Below are 21,325 nucleotides of genomic sequence, written 5' to 3' on the forward strand. Positions count from 1 at the left end.
TATCAGGGAAGGTTGCTCTCTTTGAGCCCTTGCCCCGGCTTCTGGAAGAATGTACATGGATGGCCCAGCAGTTGTCTGGTCTCAGTGAGAGGCAGAGACTAGATGTGCCATGGTAGAGGGGCTTGGGGGAGGGCATGCAGGGGACAACCCTCTTAGAGGAGAAGGGGGTGGGGGATGGTCTCTGGGAGGGACTGGCAGGGGGCAGTGTTTGATGTAAATAAATAAACTAAAGAAAAAAAAAAGAGCACGGACTGCACTTGCAGAGGACCTGGGTTCAATTCCCAACACCTCCATGGCAGCTCACAACTGCCTGTAACTCCAAGATATGACACCCTCACACAGACATACATCCATGTAGGCAAAACACCAATATGCATAAAACATAATTTAAAAAAACATAAAATTCCAAGTTAGTAACAGAAGCATTTTCATAGGATACTAACAGAAAACAAATAAAAGAAGTGTTCCACTTATTTTTCATAGAGCTAGACCTCTAAGAAGCATATGAGAACTATTCCATCACTGCCAGACAAGGTAGAAGATAATGTGTGAAACTGTGGTGATCTGAAAAGACCAGGTATCAGTACTGACCACATACAATGTACTCTGTGTGCACGTGCCCCACATCCCCACATACAATTGACTGTGTGCACATGCCCCACATCCCCTGTGTTCTGTCATGTTTTGAGACAGGGTTTTGTTATGTGGCTCAACCTTGCTTTCGCCTCCCCAGTGCTGGGACTATGGGTAGGAGCCACCACATGTTTTCCATTTCCTTCTTTAAAATAGCTTAATATGACATGTGGGTCCTTAAAGGATGAGGAACTCTGGAGGCCACTTAGAAAAGTATTTCTTTTAGCTCATTTCTCTCTCTCTCAGTACATTTAAATAGCCAGTTGGGTGTTTACAGCCAATGCTCCAGGAAAATACATGGAATCAGTCCCATATGATCTGGGATTTAGGGGGGCAACTGTCATGATTCTTTTAAAATTGTTCAAGGTTAAAAAGGTACAAATTCTCCCATGTGTTTTATTTTTATACTTAAAGTGTAAACACAATGTTGTTATTTTTTAAAAAAATCTTCTACATTACTGGATGAAAACAATATAGTTTTATGATAAGAAAATATGACTATTAAATGAAAACCAATCAGAAACGGAAAACTGAATAGTATTCATTACAATAATACAAATGGCAGCAAGCAGTGTAAGGATTCATGATATTCCCGTTAAAGTGTGTCTGCCAGGGCTACAGCATTGCTGAAAGATTACACATAGTGCCAGCCTGGAGTCTGCTTACTACGTCCTTCTAATTACGTTTTGCAGAGAGAGCAGGGAAAGGTAAGGAGAGAATATGAATGAGTGAATCCAGACTATCACCAATTTTGGATTAGCTCAGCAACCTGATAAGGAACCACCTGCACAGATGTGCGTGCGTGCTTTGTCCCGCCACTGACGGCCTTCCAAGCTATCGCCTTCCCACCTGTGGCAGAGCCTCATCTTGCTGCATGACCCTCCAAGGCTCTCTCTTCTTGTTACAGCAGCCTGTCAACGTGCCAGGAGAAGGTCCAGCAGTTTGGGCCTCCATCCAATTTCTTTCTATTCCCATCTCCTCAAACAGGTAGTCCTTAAAACCTTGAGTTACTCACACTCCAGGAATTTGGAACTAGGATAATCATTAGTATTATTTAGTGAAACAGAGTTTCATCTGAAAAATGTATTTTGATTCCTAAGTTTCACAACTTGATTGAATATAGAATTTTAATATGATCCAGAAATCACACTTCTGGATGTATATACAAAAGAACTGAAATAGTGTTTCAAATAGATGTCTACACATAAATGTTCACACTGGGCAAAAAAAAAAAAAAGAAAAAAAAAAGAAAAAAAAAAGAGCTGTCAATTAGGGGTGAAGCAATGACTAAGCTAAGAACACTGGCTGCTTTTGCACAAAACCCAGGTTCGATGCCCGGCACCCACATGGCAGCTCAGTTTTCTGGTCTCCATGGGCACCAGACATGCATACACATGGTACACAGACATACAGTCAGAACTCCCATACATATAAACAAAAATTTAATTATAAAAATCTGTTCATTTGTAAGTAGACAGACAAACAGAATATATGCACACACACACACACACTAAAATACTATTCAACCACAAAAAGGATGAAGAACCAGCTTATGCCAGGAGCACAAAGGAACTGCAAAGACAGTATGTTAAACAGGAGTCAAGCACAGAAGGAGAAACCACTCAATTCCATCATATGAAACATCTAGAAAAAAGTAAATTCAGAAACAAATGGAAAAGAGTTCTCAGGGGCTCAGGAAGGAGGAATAGACCTTGCTTAAATAAGCACAGACTTTCTACTTTGGGGGTAAAAACTTTTGTATATGGTGGTAACAATCACACAACACGGTGGCTGCCTTAAATACTAGAGTCCTGTACACAGAACATATACAGAACCATATATTTTCAAATGGCTAATTTTAGATAATTTTTAATTTGGATTTTTAATCTGTAAAAACTGAGTATAGCCTGTACATACAAGTACATACAAGTATACAGAAAAAAAAAAAACCCACAAGTATATAGAAAAGGTTGATAGAGCAGTATTTCCCAGTTTAAAACAAAAAGATCTGGTGGATGCTGGGTGTGGTGGTGTACGCCACAATCCTGGCACTGCAAGGCAAGGCAGGCAGAAAGACTGAGCTCCAGGCCAGCTTGGGCTGTGTGGTGAGACTCCATGAAGAAAAGGAAAAAAAGAAGGCATAAGAAGAGAAGAGGAAATAATAGGGAAAGAGACAGGAATCAAGAGCTAAAAGCTCAGGCTATGACTCTGCCTTTCTTAATAATACTTCCTTTTAATTTAATTTTACTTAGTATTGCATGTATGTGCATGTATATATGCACATGCAAAAGCACAGGCCTGCTGTGTAGAGGTCAAAAGGACAACTTTGTGGACTCAGTTCTTTCTTTCTGCCTTTTCGTGGGCTCTGGGGATCCAATGACGGCTGTCAGGCCTGTTCTGCAAGCACTGTTACCCACTGAACTACCTTGCCGGAGCCAAGGTCATCGCAAATGAATCATCTCCCTTATGTGAGCCTGAGTTGCAACATCTGAAGACACCTCTAACTTATCAGGAAAGAGATTAAAGCACACAAGCTGGAATGTATGAGGACCCCAAAGAAAGAGGACAGTTTAGTGCTTTTGCTTTCTTGTGTTTTATATACTAACTAGTTTTTAATCTGAGTATGGTTTCGTTTTTATTGTTGTTTTTTGGCACTGGAGGAGGTCTGTCACAGTTCGAGGTGATTTTTGGAGCTTATCAAGTTGGGTCAGTTTTAGTCTGAATCTGCAGCAGAGACCCAGTCAGGATAAAATTCTGTCTTGTGAATAAGGGATATGATAATCCCTAAATGGATTCGAGAATCAGCTTGTAGTCTATAACCCTCAAGCAAAGCTCATCTATAGCTGGAGAAGGCAGTTTCCAAGCTGCACTGGTGTACAGGCTGGGGAGGAGAACCTGAGTTTCTTTGGTTGGAACCCTTGATACATCAGTTCCATGAATGGAAGAGGGAAAACATTATTTGGCTTCCTTACTACTAGCCTACAGCTCCTTGTATTGGCTCCATATAGTAACATACTCTTTATTCAGAACAACCAGCAGACACAATCTTCCATTTATCAACACAGCAGAAGCAAAGAAGAAAGTCAGTATCAGTCACCTTAAAATGGCTAAGAAGATAATTCAAAATCACTAGAGAAGTTATCAAGTATTTATATTTTATAGCTACCACAGCTAATGTATTTAGAGTTCCTTAGAAACTAAAGAAAAAAATATAAACGTAAAACAATACACTAAGTTATAGATGTATTCCTACTCCATATGGCTGTGTGCACAGAAGGTAGGACACACAACACACAGAGACTTGTTATAACACTGGTAAACACAGTCTAGCTACTCTGCTGTGGGGACAAGGGCCATGACAAGACTTTGGTGGCCTGAATTCTGCTCAGGGTTTTTGGGCTTGGTGATCTGTGGACCCTGAGCACCTGCTACATCTGTCCCTCACCAGCATGAGGTATGTCAGCAACTACTTCCCCCAAAGAGTTTTTGTTTGCTTTATATTTTAAATAGAAGACCGCCCTCCCCCCCCCCCCCAAGTCTTCCAAGAGGCCAACTACTTCGAGTAAAATACACCTAAGCTCACTGTCCTTGAAGAGAGGTCAGGAATTCAGTCAGGAGCAGCTCAGGAGTGTTACAGAACAGCACGAAGCCCATCGGATCCCCACTGGATCACAACAGGCCCATCGTCCCTATCTAATTTCTGATGTCACTAAGATGTGCATTTTCAAACATCCTATGTAAGAAGCTTACGTCTGGAAAAGTTATTAAATATAGTTTAAGCAAGCAGAAAAAAAAAAAAAGTCCAGGAAAGCCTCCTGATTGTAAATCATGCTGTTCTTTAAAATGGCCACAAAGTGAAATCAGCTAATTGGAATGGATTTTTAACCCTCATTTTTTTGGGTAGGTTTTCATACCATAACATACCTTTAATTTGGTGTGAAGGGTTTTAACTTAATCCTCAATTGCTACTGTTTGGTAGGGGTAGCACTTTAAAGAAGTACACATGTATGTGCATACACACACAGTGTTCTTTCCTGGCAATCAGCACTGAATACCCGTCTACCCTCCGCTCAGGAGCTAACTTGCTGTGCTAACCCATCTTTACAAACCTGGCCATATACTTTAATCCTTTCAAATGCAGCTATGACATAAAGTATTACAGACTTTTAAAAACCTGTTCTCTTGAAAAAAATCGAGGAGCATCAGTAACCAGATAGTATTCTCAAATTTCAGTGATCTAGTCCACGGAGCCAGCCCTATGCACAGCACTCCGCGTCACGCAGTACATGGCTTTAGCTGGCCAAATCTTTCTTTTTCCCCAATGAATCAGTAGAACAGTAAAGATCTTACTTTTTTTTAAGCAGTGGCATATCAATGAGGCACAGATGTGTATTCCAACTCTGCATGGATGAGCACACTGTTCAATAGTGCTGGCTCACACGGTATCAGGGTGAGTTATCACTTCCCATGAAGGCGCTCTTATCACCAGGGCCCAGAGAGGTGGCTGCAAATCGCAGCCTTTTTATTTTCAAGGCAGTTTTGCTGAACATTCAGGCTTCAAAGATTCACACTTCCAAAACTCTATAAGAGTTTGTGAACGCTCAATTTGCCAAAACTGTTTACAGTGTAATTGGGCACCGTACCTGTGTCCATGAGATAGCGGAGGCGCTTCTCCACCAGCGCGGCACGGGTGTCAATTTGCTTCTGCTCATTCTCCAGCGCTGCCAATTCCCCGACAACATACTGACTGGTGTCTTTGAACCCTTTCTGTTAACGAGAACAAACAGGAAGGGGGAGAAATCACTTGTAAGTTGCATTTTTCCTTTCTACAAACACTTAGTAAAGCACTTACCTAGAGAAGCAAACACACACTTAGACTCAACCTTAGCACCAACGTGCCACCCCTGCTGCATTTAAGAATCTTTCACATGCACCATGTGTAACAAACTGTTGCAAAAATTGAACATTGCAGCTAGTTCATGCTATATGTATAAATCCACACCCAGAATTGCCAGATATAAAAAGTTAACAATTGGTCACATGGCTTTTCCCCTTAGAATTAGGTCAGTAAATTAGGCATGAACAAAGAATTTCTCTTATGGTGACTATTAAATCGTTCATTCAGAAGTGCAATATGTAGAAGCAAGGTTTTACTATGAAGTTGATCTTTAGAATCTGATTCCTTCTGTAGAAACAAAAAGTAAACAGACCTCCCCATTTTCCTGCTGTTGTAGGAATTATCTCATTTAATATATACATATATTTTAAATGATAAAAAGGAGAGGCATGGTTGCACATGCCTGAACTTCCAGCACTCACAAGGTAGAGAAGTAGATGAACTGCCGATGTGCTCAGGGTCAGCCTGATCTATGTAATGAGTTCCAGTTTAGGCTGGACTATCAAAGTGAGGCCCTGTCTCAGAAATCTAAAACCGAATGAAACAAAGTTTGCAATGTCTTTATAATTTTCTTCTAGCTAGATCCCGTATATTACTGAGCTGAACTGTTACTAGTCTTTAGGGGTATAAATTTTATCTAGGCAGATAGCAAATCTTTCTACTTAGGATCTAATTCAACTAGTTCACTCTTCAATATTCTCTTTAGCCAAAAGTATATCTGTAATTGAAAATTTACTTTCAGAGTTCTCCATAATTTAAAAATGCTCCTATAAAGTTTGCTTGAAATACATGTGTTATTATAAAATACTAGTATAGCTTTAAGTTCTAATTTTTATAGTATAGGTATATATAATATGGGCAAGGTTGTTACTTATGGCACGGACACATAAATAAACAAAGAGCTCTCACTGTAACTCGTGTACCCTTTGAGATTCCCAGGCACTAAACGATAGCTTAGTCGTACTCGTCACAGCCACGATGGCCAATCTGTACAGCACTATTCATTCGGAGACAGAAGTGACACAGTCCTGTCACATGCTTTCCCAGAGCATCTGGTGCAGGAGGCACACAGGAACTGAGAGGGCTGTGAGAAATTATATCCTCTAAGCAGGAAGCTCAACCAAGAGTCATTTATTATAAATTCCCATGGTCAATTAATATGTTCTGTTAGTTTACACACTTTCTGAATTATTTTAAAAACTGCACTTTTATTACCTTTACTTGTTAAATTGATTATGGCAATTGATAAATTTATAGTTAGAATATGTTAGAAATTCGTCAGACTGGCACTCTGATAGTCACTGAATACAATGTCACTACATTGTAAAGATTCATACCAAATGGACAGTCTCCATTTCAATGTATGCTCCTGGCAAATACCAAATTTAACAGTAACTTGGTGGCTGTTTCCCAGGTACCTACTAGACAGCACAGAGTTTTCTAAAGGACTTTTCTGTTTGCAGTCCCATCCAAAGGGATAAAACAAAGACTGAACTTTGCAGAAATTGTAGCAACACTAAACTTCATTGCACAGTACAAATTTCCTAATCAGATCTCCTAGCTCTGCAGTGCTGAGGACCAGTCACCCAAGCTCTGTAGCGTGAGCTCACACTGCACAGAAATACTCCGAGGCTCACTAAGCTACACCAAACGCTTTCTCAGGAGCCCCCAGGGGTGTTTTTGTACTTAGACTTTTCTGGGTCTCCTGAAGGTAGAAACCATACACCAGCGTACTTTAGAGTCCTGAAATGCTGGAGGTAACTTTGAGTCAGTTTGGATGATTTTAAAATTCCAAAAAAAGATGAAGTATTTTAACAGTGAAAATATTCAAACTGTAGATAATATAAAAGTAACACCACTAAAGAAAGCCACACTTCGTTCTAGACAAAAATTCAAGTTAAAACTTGTTCTCCTTGCTTCTGTCCCGCAGCTGTCCATCAAAAGCAGCTTCTCCCCGCGGTCTATCAAATATTTCCCTCACAAATCAATTTTACACATGATCAGCCCATACCCCTACTGAGCTGAACCTCCCCGTTAATTAAGTGAAGAAATTACCATATATATTATATTAATGCAAACATCATTCAGCTAGTAATTCACGGCTGATCTGGATAATGGAAAGGTTGAACACCCATTAACCCAAGCCAACAAAATGGGTTGGCTGAGAAATTCTAGCAGGTCTCATGTGACTTCTCCCTCTGACTGCAGCCCTGCGGTATCTGCTATTGTAATAATTAAAATCCTCCCGGTAGATCAATACTGGAATCTCTTTATGGGAAGTGCCCTGATGGAAATGTCTCAAGGAAGCTGGGGCTGTGGAACTCTGAAAAATTCATTTTTTTTTTATCTGACAATTATCACCACTCTGCAGACTAATTCAGCAGCGTACCCCTCTCACACTGCTTTGAATGCGCTGGAGATTGACATCTTAAAAAACCTAACATCTCATTTTAACAAATAAAGGCACTATTTCCACATACAGTTTGGAATTATCAGCAATCATGAAACCACACAAAAAATTAATATACATTAAGTACTTCGTCTTCTGATGGCTTCCTCTGAGCTTCAGTTATCACTGCCTTCTCCTCATTTCCTCTCTTTGTATCTTCCTGTATTGATCTCTGTCTTTTCATCTCTTAAAAAAAGGGGAGAGGCATGTAAAATTATTATAAAGCTTGATATTTATATATTGAAATATGGCTTCACATTATCAGCGTTTCTACATTTAATACATACACACCTACAGTTAAATATTGTTACATCATGAGACAGTGCTAAAAGCGCTCCTACCTGGTCTGTTCTCAACATACTGACTGAAAGACTGGAGCTGTGTCTTTCTGACTGTAGAATCCTTGTTGAACACAACAGGGTTTCTGAAACGTTCTGTTGCTTTTTGTACCCGTTCAGTCCGGAGATCTTCCATACCATTCTAAAAGCAAAAGAACAGTCAGCACAGTAGTCTGGGATATGGAACTGTACACCAGGGAGGTATTAGTCTTTTTTTTTTTTTTTTAAGCCAATTTAAGATAATGTTGACTTTCCTAAGCTGTTTGGAAACACCTTACAGCATCCTAAATAGCTCAGCAGCTGAATCTATGGCCGGTCAGTAGAAACTTTGGACACATAGTTTAAATCCTCCATGGCTTCAATGTCAGACACTACATGCTCTTGTGTCTTCTGCTGGTGATAAAAGCATCGTGAGAAGCCATGTTACCTCCTATGTCCCCAGGACTCTACCCCATCAGTTGTAGTGCTACAGACTTGTATGACAAGAAGAAATAGTTTCCAATTTTATGCCCATGCAGATAACCTCTAATGCTGGGTGAGAGCTAAAAGGTAGGATTATAATCCTACCCCACTGAACTGAATTTCATCAGCTATAACTTTCCAAAGCCCGATTTGTAAGTAAGCCCTTTACAGCCAAGGAAACTACAATTATCTTTTCTGGGAGCTTCCTATGTTAATACTGGTAACAAATTCAAATGGTTCTATCAACAAGAAATATCCCAGCAGACTGAGCTTCTGCAATGTGTGGAGGCTGCAGATATGGAGGGGCTGTGTACCAAACAAATATTTCATTTTATACCTAATCTTTTATTATTTTTATTAAGTGTTTTGAAAGTAAATAGGGAAAGGCTAAGATGCATGACTAATAGCTAAGCCTGCTGAATGCTGAAACTGGTTATCAAAAGCTACCAAGACTTTGGCCTTCCTCTGCATCGAGACAATCAGTAATGAGGGAGCCCTCCAATGGCCTATTCTCTAGCCTCAAGGAGGCTTGGGATACAGAATCCTCAAGGGAAGGTAACAGTTTATCCTTTTCCACAAACACAGAATGCCTCATTTATAAATGTGTAAACTGCATTTTATTAAAAAAAATAAAAACCTGAATCAATGCTGAAAGCCGCCAGGAGCAGATGGACACTGTGTGTTCTTTCTGAACACCATTCTCACAACCTCAGCGGAGGAGAGGCACACAGATGCAGTCTGCTTAAAGTCTATGTTTTGTTGGAATGACTAGAAATTACTACAAAGAAGCCTTTTGCAAAACAAAATTAGCTTCATATATGTAGATAGCTAGCTTATGAAAGTAAAACAGCTGTCTAATTTTTTTCAAAGTTATCTGATGTATTTATCATTAGGATCAATCTTATAATATCCTAACTAGGTAATTAGAATACAAACACTTTTGGCTTTAACTTCTTAAAAAGCATTATACTTTTATTATTATTTTAATGACTATCCCAATAGTTTAAAACTTAAGTCTTCACTAATATAAACAAACATGGCTACAATTTTTTAGGGCTGGCAACATGCTAAAATATCAGTGTGATTAACCAGCAAATCCCATCTTAAGAAAGCTTTTTATGAGTAGGAACTTCTGCCACCTTACAAATGTATTCCTCTAAACCCACTAATTCAGTTAGCCTTTTCAATCCATTGTATTATTCTTAGGCAAGCTTCATTCTGCATTAAATCCAGTGCAGAAAGCTAAATTGAACGCAAAAAAAAAAAAAAAAAAAAAAAAAACCACCAGCAGCCCCAACCCAGGCTTCCTTTATTCAGAGATAGAGACGAAAAGTCTTCTGCCACACACTTTCATCACCAATTACAGACACCAGGACCAGGCAGCAATGAGGGCCATTGTTTTGGGGCTTCAAAGCTGCTCTGTCAGGGGGAGGAAATCCTTTCAGTCAGCAGGGCAATCCCCACAGTCCGCAGGTGGGTGAAAAGTTACATAGGATGGCTGTCCCCAAAGCTGGAGAAATGCTAATGACAGAATGTGAGGAAGGGAGGTGGGAGGTTTGGATGAGGACAACATAGAAGCCTGTAGTATTACAACAGTGACAGGCACAGGCACACACACACACACACACACACACACACACACACACACACACACACACACACGTCATTTGGTCTACAATTCTACAGTAGATAGAAGCAACAATGGCACACATTTCATACAGCAGCTTTAGATGCTATATTCGATCACATTGCCATCCTCAGGTGATGCGATGGATTCTTAGAAATAACACTAACGTGTTCATCTGCATGGCTGAAAGATTTGTGAAGACTGAGAACATGCTAGAATTCTTGTGACAATATTCCTCTCAACAAAATATGAGTTCAACAACAGCTCCTATGTACGTCCAGTGCGTGAAACTGCTAAGTCAGCAGGATTTACCTTCTCTCCTTGCTCTGAGGTATCCGTTACAGCTTTCTGTGCAGCACTGGAGAGCGAGTTTGCCACCTGTGGTTGGGCATCTAAGAGCTTCTTCAGCCTCAAGTCCACCAACTTACTATTTTGCTCTGTTAAACAAGCAGATACCATGAATGACAGGTAAGAGGACCGAGATACACAAGATACGAATTTTAAGTGACATCATAAAGATATTATTAAACTTCAAAAGACATTGGGGCTGAGACAATACACAGACTAGACACATGGAGAGCACTTCTGCTATGTATTTCATCCTCAAGATTAAGCCCTTAAAAACACAGTCAATGTTCCTAAAGATGACAAAGTTATGCTATAGGTAGTATTCATTATGACTACCTGAAAAACAGAAAGATGTGATATACATATACATAAATATACACTGTACATAATAATACAACAAACTAGATACTTAAGAGATGTTTAATTTGTTTATTTTTTGAGATTGGACTCTTGGCTAGCTTGGAGCTCAGTAAAAACGAAAAGGCTGTGATGCTGAGATTACAGCTGTACACAACTAATGAATCCTGACACTTGAATTCAAATTATATTATCCTGGCCACTCTCAATGACATTCTTACTGTCAGAATCCAGTGTTTAAGTGTGTACATATATATTCAGCATCAAAATAGTAAATGCTTGCAATTACTTTCTACTTAAACAGCAGAAATACAATAAAAATCATCATGATTTTAAAATGTATTAATATAGATAGAAATGAAAAGCAACCAAATTATAGTTATAACTTTTCAAAGAAACAATTTCCAACTATCTTGCCAAGTCTATTAATTTCTAATATAAAGACATTAAAAATAAATAGAAACAAATATTTCTCCTATAAAATTCATACAAAGTGTGTGTGTGTGTGTGTGTGTGTTTTTTTTAATAAAATGGTTGTAAAAGACATGCCAACTTTTAGTGAATGGTATTTTTCAGAAAGATTAATAAGTTTTCTAATTATAATACTTTTAATAAATGCCACGGTCATTACTTCCATGCAAATTTTTCAGTTTATGCTGCCAGGCTTCTTTTTTTACAACAATATCAGATGAACTATGGTCAAACCAAGATAAAGATTGAACAATTTATTATTAAAACATTATGACTTTTATATACATATTGATAAAGGAATTTTGGAGAAAATAAAGCAGGAGAAAAATCATACTATTTTCTGTGTGCCTCCAGATTCCAGTCTGTACTCCTAGTTTTTATTATCGTAAGCCTCAGCTATGGACTGGGCAGCCTGTGTGTGCACAGGTCTACACTTGCTGGTATGCTGAAGAGCCACATAGATTGTGGGGAAAGTTGGTAATCCCAGCAGCTGGGAGGCTGACACAGGAGGATTACCAGTTCCAGGGTAGCCTAGGCTATCACAGTGAGTTCCAGACCAGCCAGAGTTACGCTGAGGGCCTATCTCAAATGAATCAGAACACCAATACGGAAGATGGAGATGTGCTTTCCTTTCTAGCAGTGACTTCTCTTACTTTTTACTGTTCATTGTTTACTTCTTATTCATGTGTCTATGTGTGGACGTGTGTGGATTTGCTTCTGTGTATGTACATGTATGCATGTGTCAAATGCTGATACTAGATGTTTTATACTTTTGAGACTGGCGCTCAGCTTCTGGGCTGGGATTATAGAAAGATATGAATTTAAGAGGCTCATGCTTACATTGCAAGTACATGCCCAAATAAAACCACATCCTCATCTCTGAGAGAATTTATTATTATTTTCTTCAAGTACAAGAGTCAAGCTAGCCAGGATTAAAATTAGCTAGATTTAAAAAAATATCATATAAAAGTTGTAACAGCTAATTTTCCCACATTACCCAGGAATGGCTAAATCTCTTATCTTTCTGATCTATTTAAGTAAGGGCACATGCACTGCTCACTTTACTGGTTTTATAATTCCACAGACAGAAGTCTATGTTCAAGTCCTCAACAGTAAAAGGGTATTAGGAATCCTCTTCCTTCTCGCCTCTCTCTCTCCCTGCCGCTCTGTTTCTAAGGGAGATTTTGTGGTAATTGTAAGGAGAGGACAGGCAGACAGCAACACAAATATTTTCATAAAGAGAAACTCAAGATAAATTCTACTGTTTTAAAGAAAGAACTAGAAGTTGGAAAGATGGCTCAGCAGTTAAGAACACTGGTTGTTGCTCTTCGGAAAGCCCAGGTTCGATTCCAAGCACCCACACGGAGGCATAAAACTGGTTGTAATCTCAATTCCAGGTGATCTGATGCCTGCTTCTGGCCTCCAAAAGCACTAGGCACATACTTGGTGCACAGACATACCTGCAAGAACACCTGTAAATATAAAAAAAGTAAAATAAAAAAGGCGTATTAAAAATGAACTAAAAGGTGGTTTTAGTTTTGAGCTAAACATTTAGAATGCTTCCTTTAAGTATTAGGGTTTTCTTGAACACCTCCAAGTCCACTGGCTGCTGTGCAGAGATAGTGTATCTTAATTCTGAGTTGTGAGGGGGTACTGACAAAAGGCCACAAGTTTTCTCAACTACTGCTGTAGTTAAGAAAATGTTTTCAGGAGCAGCAGCAGCTGGAAGTGGGGGAGACAAAGCAGGTCAGACTACAGGGAGGAGTGAGGCTGCCATCCCTCCCCGAATCATCATCAGGGAAGGACACTCATGAGAAGTTACTCCTTATCTTTGTTTAAAGAGAAGGCCAAAGTTTTACTGGTGTGAGAATTCAACTCAAGAACCATTTCTGGAGTGTATGAAACTCTGGATTGCTACCTACTGCTCCTTATGAAGGCAAAGCACAAAGAATGCACACCCCAAAGCAGCATGTTCACATTTTAAAAGAGAATAAAGATGACCTGTGGTGTGACACAGGACATGACATTAGTCTGACTGTAGTCTAGACAAGGAGTTCTCAGAGTGCCCTACTCTAGTCACTTGCTCAGCATATGTAAAGCAAGCAAGAAAACTGTAACATAACTCAGTAAGACTATTTTGAGAGAAAGATCTCACAGTATAGCCCAGGCTGGCCTCAAACATACTATATAGTCCAGGCTGGCCTGGAACTTACTCACTGTCCTCCAGTCTCAGCCTTATGCACCAATATCATCAGTACTGCCATTAGTAATTCTAAACAAGTGAGTCTGATCTATGGGTTTAGATTTGATCAGAATTGTTCCATAATCATTCCACTCGTAGTACACAGTAGCACATCAACACGCGGAAGCAGTGAGGAAGACACTCACTGAACGCCTATAAACTGAAACTTAGAGTGATTACTACTAATACAAGAACTTATGTCAGGATTTACTATACCAATGTTAAGCTGTTCAAACATTCAGATGGAAACAAAATAACATGAACATTTTTGGAAGGTGGAGTTGACTAAATAATTAGTGAGGGCATAAGGTGTAAAAAGAGTACAAAATAAATTATTGTTGACAATGTAAAAATGGAGCCATAAAGTTTGCCATGCACTAGGACACAAGACATTTATAGTTAGAAATTACCGGGAGTATCAAGGTCACTTTCTATATTAGTAAGTTCATCTCCACCTCCTACAACAAAGCCTTCAGGAATCTCCTCCTTAGTATCTAGCTCAATATCATCATTTTCATCTGTAAGAACACGTAGCAATAATGTTAGTATGTCATTCATACGTTATACCTTTTGTCCGCACTTCTAGAGAAGAATACTAGTTCAGTATTTCAATGACAGTTACTCTCAAGTCTGACAAGGATGAAGCAAGTTAAGAACCCAGTTTTAAGTGACTTTTCCACAAGTTGATTACTAGTTATATTTTACATTCTAATGTCAAAGCCCAATTATCACATCAAAGCAGATGCAGAGGTTTGGACAATTTGCCACCCACCGTCTCTGAGTCACTGAACTCATTAAATCCTTGTGTTTTACTATTTAATCTACTAATAATCACTAATGCAATAATATATAGAAATAAAGTTGACTTAGTGAAAAAAACCTCTGAACCTCTTAGTTTCATTTTTATCATTTATTAGATATGATTGTATAAGCATATCTTGTTTGTTTTGGGTTTCCCAAGTAGCCACCAAGAATGCTAGTGACAGTTAACATTAAACAGGCCCCCATCTGCTGTATGAAGCAATTAGAAGAAGAAAACAAAAGAAAAGACTGAGAAGAGCCTCCTTCTGGCACAGGGGAAAGGCGGTTACAGAAACTGCTACTGCTTTTAGAGTAGTGTCTCAGGCACCCATGCTGACAGCTCCTTCTCACCAACCACGCCTAGCACAGCTATTTGCTTGTTTCCTAAAGGTAAACACCTTAACTTCATGGTCCTCAGAACTTCTCCAAATAATTCTGTAGCTTAGCAAATGAATTAGCAAATACTCCCAAGTGCTAAAAAGGTAGTCAAACACTTCTGAAGGGATCTGTGCCAGAGACATTAACTATTAATGCTTTCAGGACAGCTAGCTACACTTGGCTGCTGTCAATAAATTGCCATTGATTATTACTAACTATAATTAATCTATAGTCAAAGTACAAAATACAGCATTCATTCTTTTACTCAAAAACAAAACAAGCTATATCAGTAGTTCCCAACCTGTGGGTCGAGACCCCTTGGGCTCTATCATTTACTCTATATATTGGCATCCCTCAAGCCAATGCTGTCGGAGCTGTTGCGAGTTGTAGACACTAGAAAAGCTGCAGGTGGGAAATCTCAGTGTTGGAAAATCTGTGGCTTCAAGAGGCAGAAGAGAGCCTAATGTAGAGGAGCTATAACAGTATTGAAACCTGGCTGGATACTAGGGGAAGGTGTCAGGTGAGGAAAACAGTTCAATCAACCTTCGACAATGGTTGTGCTGTGGGAAGTGGCAAATCGCAGAACTGGGGGGGGGCATGGGGAGAACTGGGGGGGGGGACATGGGGTACTTGTAAGCTGCCAAGTTCTGTGTCATGTCGAACAGGTGCCATATGTGTTCTCTCCAGGAAGAAAGTAACCTCCATCTATATTACCACTCATCAGCAATCTAGATGGATTAGATTAGCTCAGTGTTTATATTTGTATTGTTAGACTTACATAAAATGATTACTACTTGGGAAGACAAACATAAAAACTAATCCTCTATCAGTTTGTCCTATGAATGAGATTTTACTTTCCAGTCACTAAACAGTTTTGAGATAAACTTTACTTGTTTTTAGCAGTTACCACATACTTCCCAACAGGTAGGAAACTTTAATGCATTCTAAAAAACTCAAGTACGTGTTTATGTGTGTCTGTGCACACATGAATGTATGTATTGAAAGACACTACATCTATATCTATGTATCTACACACACATCGATAGATGCAGCTGTCTTCACGGCTAGCCATGGAAAATCTAGCAGGTGAGCACGGCAGAGCGAAAGGTAGAGATGCAGAAGTGAGAGGGATGCTCTGTGCAGGGGAGATCAGCATCAGCACTGCAGGGTGCTGGCTGACACTGTATAGCCCTGGGAGCTAAATAACGCCCTGACACTGTACAAAGCAACACAGCCAACTGTATACTCTTTCTTCACGGGTAATGAAGTCAGGAGATCTGGTGATAACAGAAAAGGAATACCTATAATGCCAAGAAACCCAGGCTGTCATTAAAAATATATTCAGAAAAATAAAAGATTCAGAAAGAAGTTTCTCACTCAAACCTTTCTTTCTGTCTTTCTTTTTAAATTCTCAACCAAGATCTCTATAAAATTCAGAACTTTCAAATGTAATACAAGTATTATAGTCCAAAATGAAGAAGAAGAAAAAAAAAAAAACCACTGAAAATCTTTAAGATTTCATTTTGTCCCAACACATTTAGTGATTCACACTATCCCAAGTTACCATGGGCACTGGATTCCTATGAATCCATGAGAACTTTGGTTGTGCTTCATAAGAATCAGCAAACTACCACCCAGGAGCAGAATCTGTCCCAGCACTTTTGAGGGTGACACCATGTCTGTTCATTCAAACATAAGTCAAGGCTGACTTTAGAGTACACGGCAGAGTGGAGCTGGGCGGCGGAGACCAGGTGGTATTTACTCTGGCCACAGTAAGGAGTTTGCTGACTGCTGGCTTAGACAAGTAGTGGAGTTGCTGGACAGGTAGGTGCATGTGTATGAGTGTTTGAATTTCAGGCAGACTCTCACAACTCTACCTTTCCCTAAAGGCTCTTCAACTCACAGGCTTGACAATCACAGCTTACTTGAGATCAGTGCAGGACACCGAGGAGAGATGAAGGAAGACAGGCTCATATCTACTCCTTCATGGACACAGACCAAGACTCACTACTGAGGCCCACTCTACTTGCCTCAGGTCAATCTTAATCCTTTCTGTTTATCATCTGCACTAGCATGTTTTTGTAGTAATGCTCACAAATCGCCAAGTTATAGGGTCATGGTGTCCATTCATGAATTGATAAAGAAATCTTCATACAGTCAACAGAACAATACAGAACCACAAAAACCAGAGAAGCCCATCATTTCTGAACATGGATAGAAATGGCATCAGTATGTCACATGGGACAAGCCAGTCAGCCAGGCAAGTCCTATTGCTCAGCCGTGACAGGTCATACAGTCTAGAGAGGAGCAATGGGTCCAGCAGCGGAAGGCAGGATAAGGAGATGACTAGATAGGAGAGAACAGCACCAGCCTTGCCCTTACTCTTCCGTTCACTCTGTTCACTGGGGTTATTTTGACTGTCATGTGACATCAAGTCCAGACCTTTGCTTTTTCCCCGACTGGTCTAGCTCCAGTGCTGGGCTGCAACCCTGAAAAGGTTTCTTGCTCTAGCCTGATATTGATATACACTTGAAAGTTTGGCTGTATTTTCTTTTAAAAACATCTCTCATCTGAGGAAAGGGTTGATGGCCTTCAAAGATTTATTTTATTTATTTCACATGTGTGTGCTGGTGTGTGTTAGTTACAATGACTGAGCCTAGGCCCTGACTGGTGCTAGACAAATACTCTACCACTGAACTACACCGGAAGCCCTCATCTTGGGTTGTATCACAAAAATAGCACCAGCTGCATAGGCAGTCAATGTATCCTATGCTGTTAACTACAACGTTTTCTTAGCATCCTTAACACTGCAATCTTACAACTATAAGCTTTTACTATACTCATAGCAGTAAGTTCTAGTTTACTTTGCAGAAACATACTACTGAACTGGCAAGACTCTTCCTCAGCTCCAGCCCTCTGAGGTTTTATTTAAGCCCTCATTTACCTACTCTCGAGGGTAATAATATTATGAGGTTAACTAAGGGCAAGTACTTGACAATTTTATTACATAATTTTATTAAGTAAATAGGTTACATATCTTTGAATTTACTTTGAAGTAAAAAGCTCAGAGGTCTTTTGTATATACTCCCAGTAAAATTACAGCTTCAAATTAAGGATGACCAAACTGAGTATGGAGAGGCAAAATTAAAATTCTTTATTTTATATGGTCCCTATCTCAACATTGAGCTTACAGTAATCTGTAAATACTGAAGATGACTGTCTCAGAGGCAGGACAATAGAGTCAACCTAAAGGAAAGTGATATGAAATATAGTAATGATTCTTACACATTGGGATATAAAGAGTCTCATGTAGCCTAGGCCTGATGTTCTTCCTGTTGGTGCTGGGGTTACAAGTATATACCACCACACCTTGCCAAAACTACTTCACAAAATTTTATCACATATTATGTGTGTACATACATAGCAGGTAGGGGATGACTGTACCATAGCCCACATGTTGAGGTCATAGGACAAAGTATAAAACTCGATTCTTTACTTACACCATGTACGTGCAAGGGCTGAATTTAGGTGAGCAAGCATGGTGGAAAGTGCTTTGACTAGCTGAGCCATCTCACCAGAACAAACATGTTACTTAAGAGATCTCACTGAAGGGGAAAGTCCTGGAAAGGGAGGAAGCTTAATGGCAGAATGCATATTTAGCATGCACAAGACCCTGGGGTCTGTCTCCAGGACAGAACCAACCATACCTCCTATGGAAGAGCTCGCCACCAGCAATCAGATACTAGGAAGGCATCGAAGGATATCATAAACCTAAAGAGTGTAATCTCCTCATCTCCCCCGCCCCCACCTTGTCTTCTTTTTGAAACAGGTTCTGGCTATACAGCCAAGGCTGGCCTCCAGCTTGATACCACCCCTGACTCAGCCAGGATTACAGGCTGTGCTCCTATGTCCAAACTGAAGAATGACCTGGAAAAAATAACATTTATCTCCTGATTTACTATACTTCCTTTGGCTTAAGACAAACAAAACATCCCACATCAGTAGGTTAGAAAGTTTACAGTTTTATGTAATATTTTGAAGTAAGAATAAGAAGTCCTAAAAGATGTGCTGAAGATTTCTGGGTTCTTTGTAGAACGTGCTACAAGATTCTTTAGCTCACCTCCAGATGCCTTTGACCTTCCTTTCAACTTTTCTGCAGCCATTTCACCATAGCTGGGAAGTTCTGACATCTTCACTCCGCATCGAGCTTCTGCTATTAGCTGACGAGCCCTCTCTCTCAGCTGCCGACGTCTCTCTTCATCTTGCTGCTAAGATATATTGAACAGTTGCCAGCTCAGTAATTGACAGAAATGCAATTTCATTTTCAATCTGATCATCGTGATAGTGACTGGTTGCAGCGTGGTGCTTGGCCACATTATAAACAGGATGCTCTGCATTGGCCGGATGTCACACCATTTTTTAAAAAGACATCCTAGAATCAGTTCTTCAAAACATTTACAAATTATTGTATTAAAATGTCTATCACAAATTAAAATTAAAGAATGCTTGGCAACACAAACTATTAAAGAAAAGGCAGAAACTATGAATTAAAAAAAAAAAAACAGATTTGGAGAAGAAAGTCCCAATAATAAGAATAGAATTTTAATTAATAATTTACTTTTTTAGGAATAAAATTTAACTTGCCATTTTCTAATAAAGGTACTAGCACTGTCTAAAATATGACTTAATATTATGAAATATAGTAATCCAACTTGATCAGACACAGGAATGGTATTTTCCACAGAGTAAGAGTGAGGGGGGCAGGCCAGTTAACAGTTCTAACTTAAAAATTCCAACCATAACAGAGTGGTGATATCAGATTCTGTTTTTGCTACATCTCCTCCTAGAGGCACAATAAGGAAAAGAAAAACCCCAATAAGGTCTAATAAAGTTTTGAATTTAAATGAATAAAATCTGAAACAAACAGGATAGTTGTTGACTACTTAAAGGGGGTTATGAAGAATTATAAGCAGGGCTTACGAGATGGCTCAGCAGCTATAAGAAAACCTTAAGCTGCTATGAGGACTTGAGAACTGCTTCCATTGCACATGTAAAAAACCAGAGACAGGGGATTACTGGGGCTTGCTAGGCCCAGGATCCACGGGAGAATGATAGAGAACACACTTGATGCCTCTTGTGGCCTCTGTGTGAACACACAAGACACACACATTCAGTGTTTGTGTAGATACATACATGTGCACACTTACAAGCACACACATATACACTCTCCTGCACGCACATGGGGGGGGCAATTGCTTGGTAAGCTTGGAAGTTTATAAAAACAAGATAAATCCTACAATAAGCTGGCTCTCGTATCTTTGTAGGGCTCTCTTCCTGAACATTTCCTAACATCCATAAAACATGTCCATACTAAATATTGAATGGCTGTGGTTTTGAATATATCTTCTCTTCTTCCTGACCATGGTTCTCATACCATTTAACTCCTACAGATTCCTCAAGATCCAGCCTAATCCACTCAGCCTCCCCTGACGTGCCGCTCTCTTCGCCAGTAGAACCATGTCCTGTGTGTGACAGGCACTGGATTGACTGTCAGTGTGTGGGCATCTAGACCCCCCTGGGAGCTGAGCCTCTGGGCATTCCCATGAGAGCCCATCTGACTGCAGGAGCTGAGGTTGGGAGAGACCCACTGTGTGGTTGGTGCCTTCCATGCCCTGGGAGGTCCTGAAGTAGAGGAAAGGAACACTCACAGTTCTCTTCTGCCCTGAGGCTGTAATGTGACCAACTACTTTCGGTTGCTGTGGGCCTGGATTTTCCCACAGACTATATTTTATCTGTGAACTGAAATAAAGACCTTCTCCTTTGAGTTACTCTTATCAGAGTATTGTATACAACAATAAGCAAAAAAGAGCAAAAGGAAAAAAAAAAAAAAAAACAAAACAAAGACAGATGTGTAAAGATTTTTTAAAGCAACACTTCATTATGACTTTTGAAACAACAGTTTTGGCTGGGGGTGGGCGGACAAAGGCATCATGGCTTTTGTGTTGCACCTGCAGGAGTGGAACTGACCAGGATGATGTCTGCTTAAAAGAGGAAAGGACACAGCAACAAAGACCAGGAGGCTGACCCAGGAAAGCACACCCCAAGGCAGCAGGAACCACTAAAGGTGGCTTGGGATGTTGGCATTTTTATGTTGTTTGTTTTTATATACATGCTTTCTAAAGTTCAGAAGAATGAAGATTAATCTGGCAATAGTAAAATATAGGTCAGCACAAGGAACTGGCAAGACATGAGTCAGCAGGTTTATCAAGAGCGTAATGAACCTGTAAGAACATTCTGGAAGAGAAGGTACTACACGGACCAG

The 21,325-nt window shown here is 39.8% G+C and overlaps 1 protein-coding gene across 4 annotated transcripts in view; it reads right to left on the bottom strand.

Annotated features, from left to right (window-relative positions):
• EHBP1 (EH domain binding protein 1) overlaps positions 1 to 21,325 on the bottom strand; it is a 256,389-nt gene that overhangs the window by 41,615 nt on the left and 193,449 nt on the right. For 2 of the 4 annotated variants that reach the window (XM_080916906.1, XM_080916904.1), the window contains exons 15-19: positions 19,124 to 19,271; positions 10,719 to 10,843; positions 8,321 to 8,459; positions 8,059 to 8,165; positions 5,277 to 5,400 (exon numbers count right to left, since the gene is read on the bottom strand). In XM_080916906.1, the coding sequence (XP_080773032.1) occupies positions 5,277 to 5,400; positions 8,059 to 8,165; positions 8,321 to 8,459; positions 10,719 to 10,843; positions 19,124 to 19,271 (643 nt within the window). Of the gene's footprint in view, positions 1 to 5,276; positions 5,401 to 8,058; positions 8,166 to 8,320; positions 8,460 to 10,718; positions 10,844 to 14,234; positions 14,343 to 19,123; positions 19,272 to 21,325 lie in introns of all 4 variants that reach the window. The other 2 variants (XM_080916907.1, XM_080916905.1) reach the window with 2 other exon arrangements.

The sequence above is a fragment of the Micromys minutus genome (genome assembly GCF_963924665.1).
Source record: "Micromys minutus genome assembly, chromosome: 1".
In the NCBI taxonomy this organism is placed as follows: domain Eukaryota; kingdom Metazoa; phylum Chordata; class Mammalia; order Rodentia; family Muridae; genus Micromys; species Micromys minutus.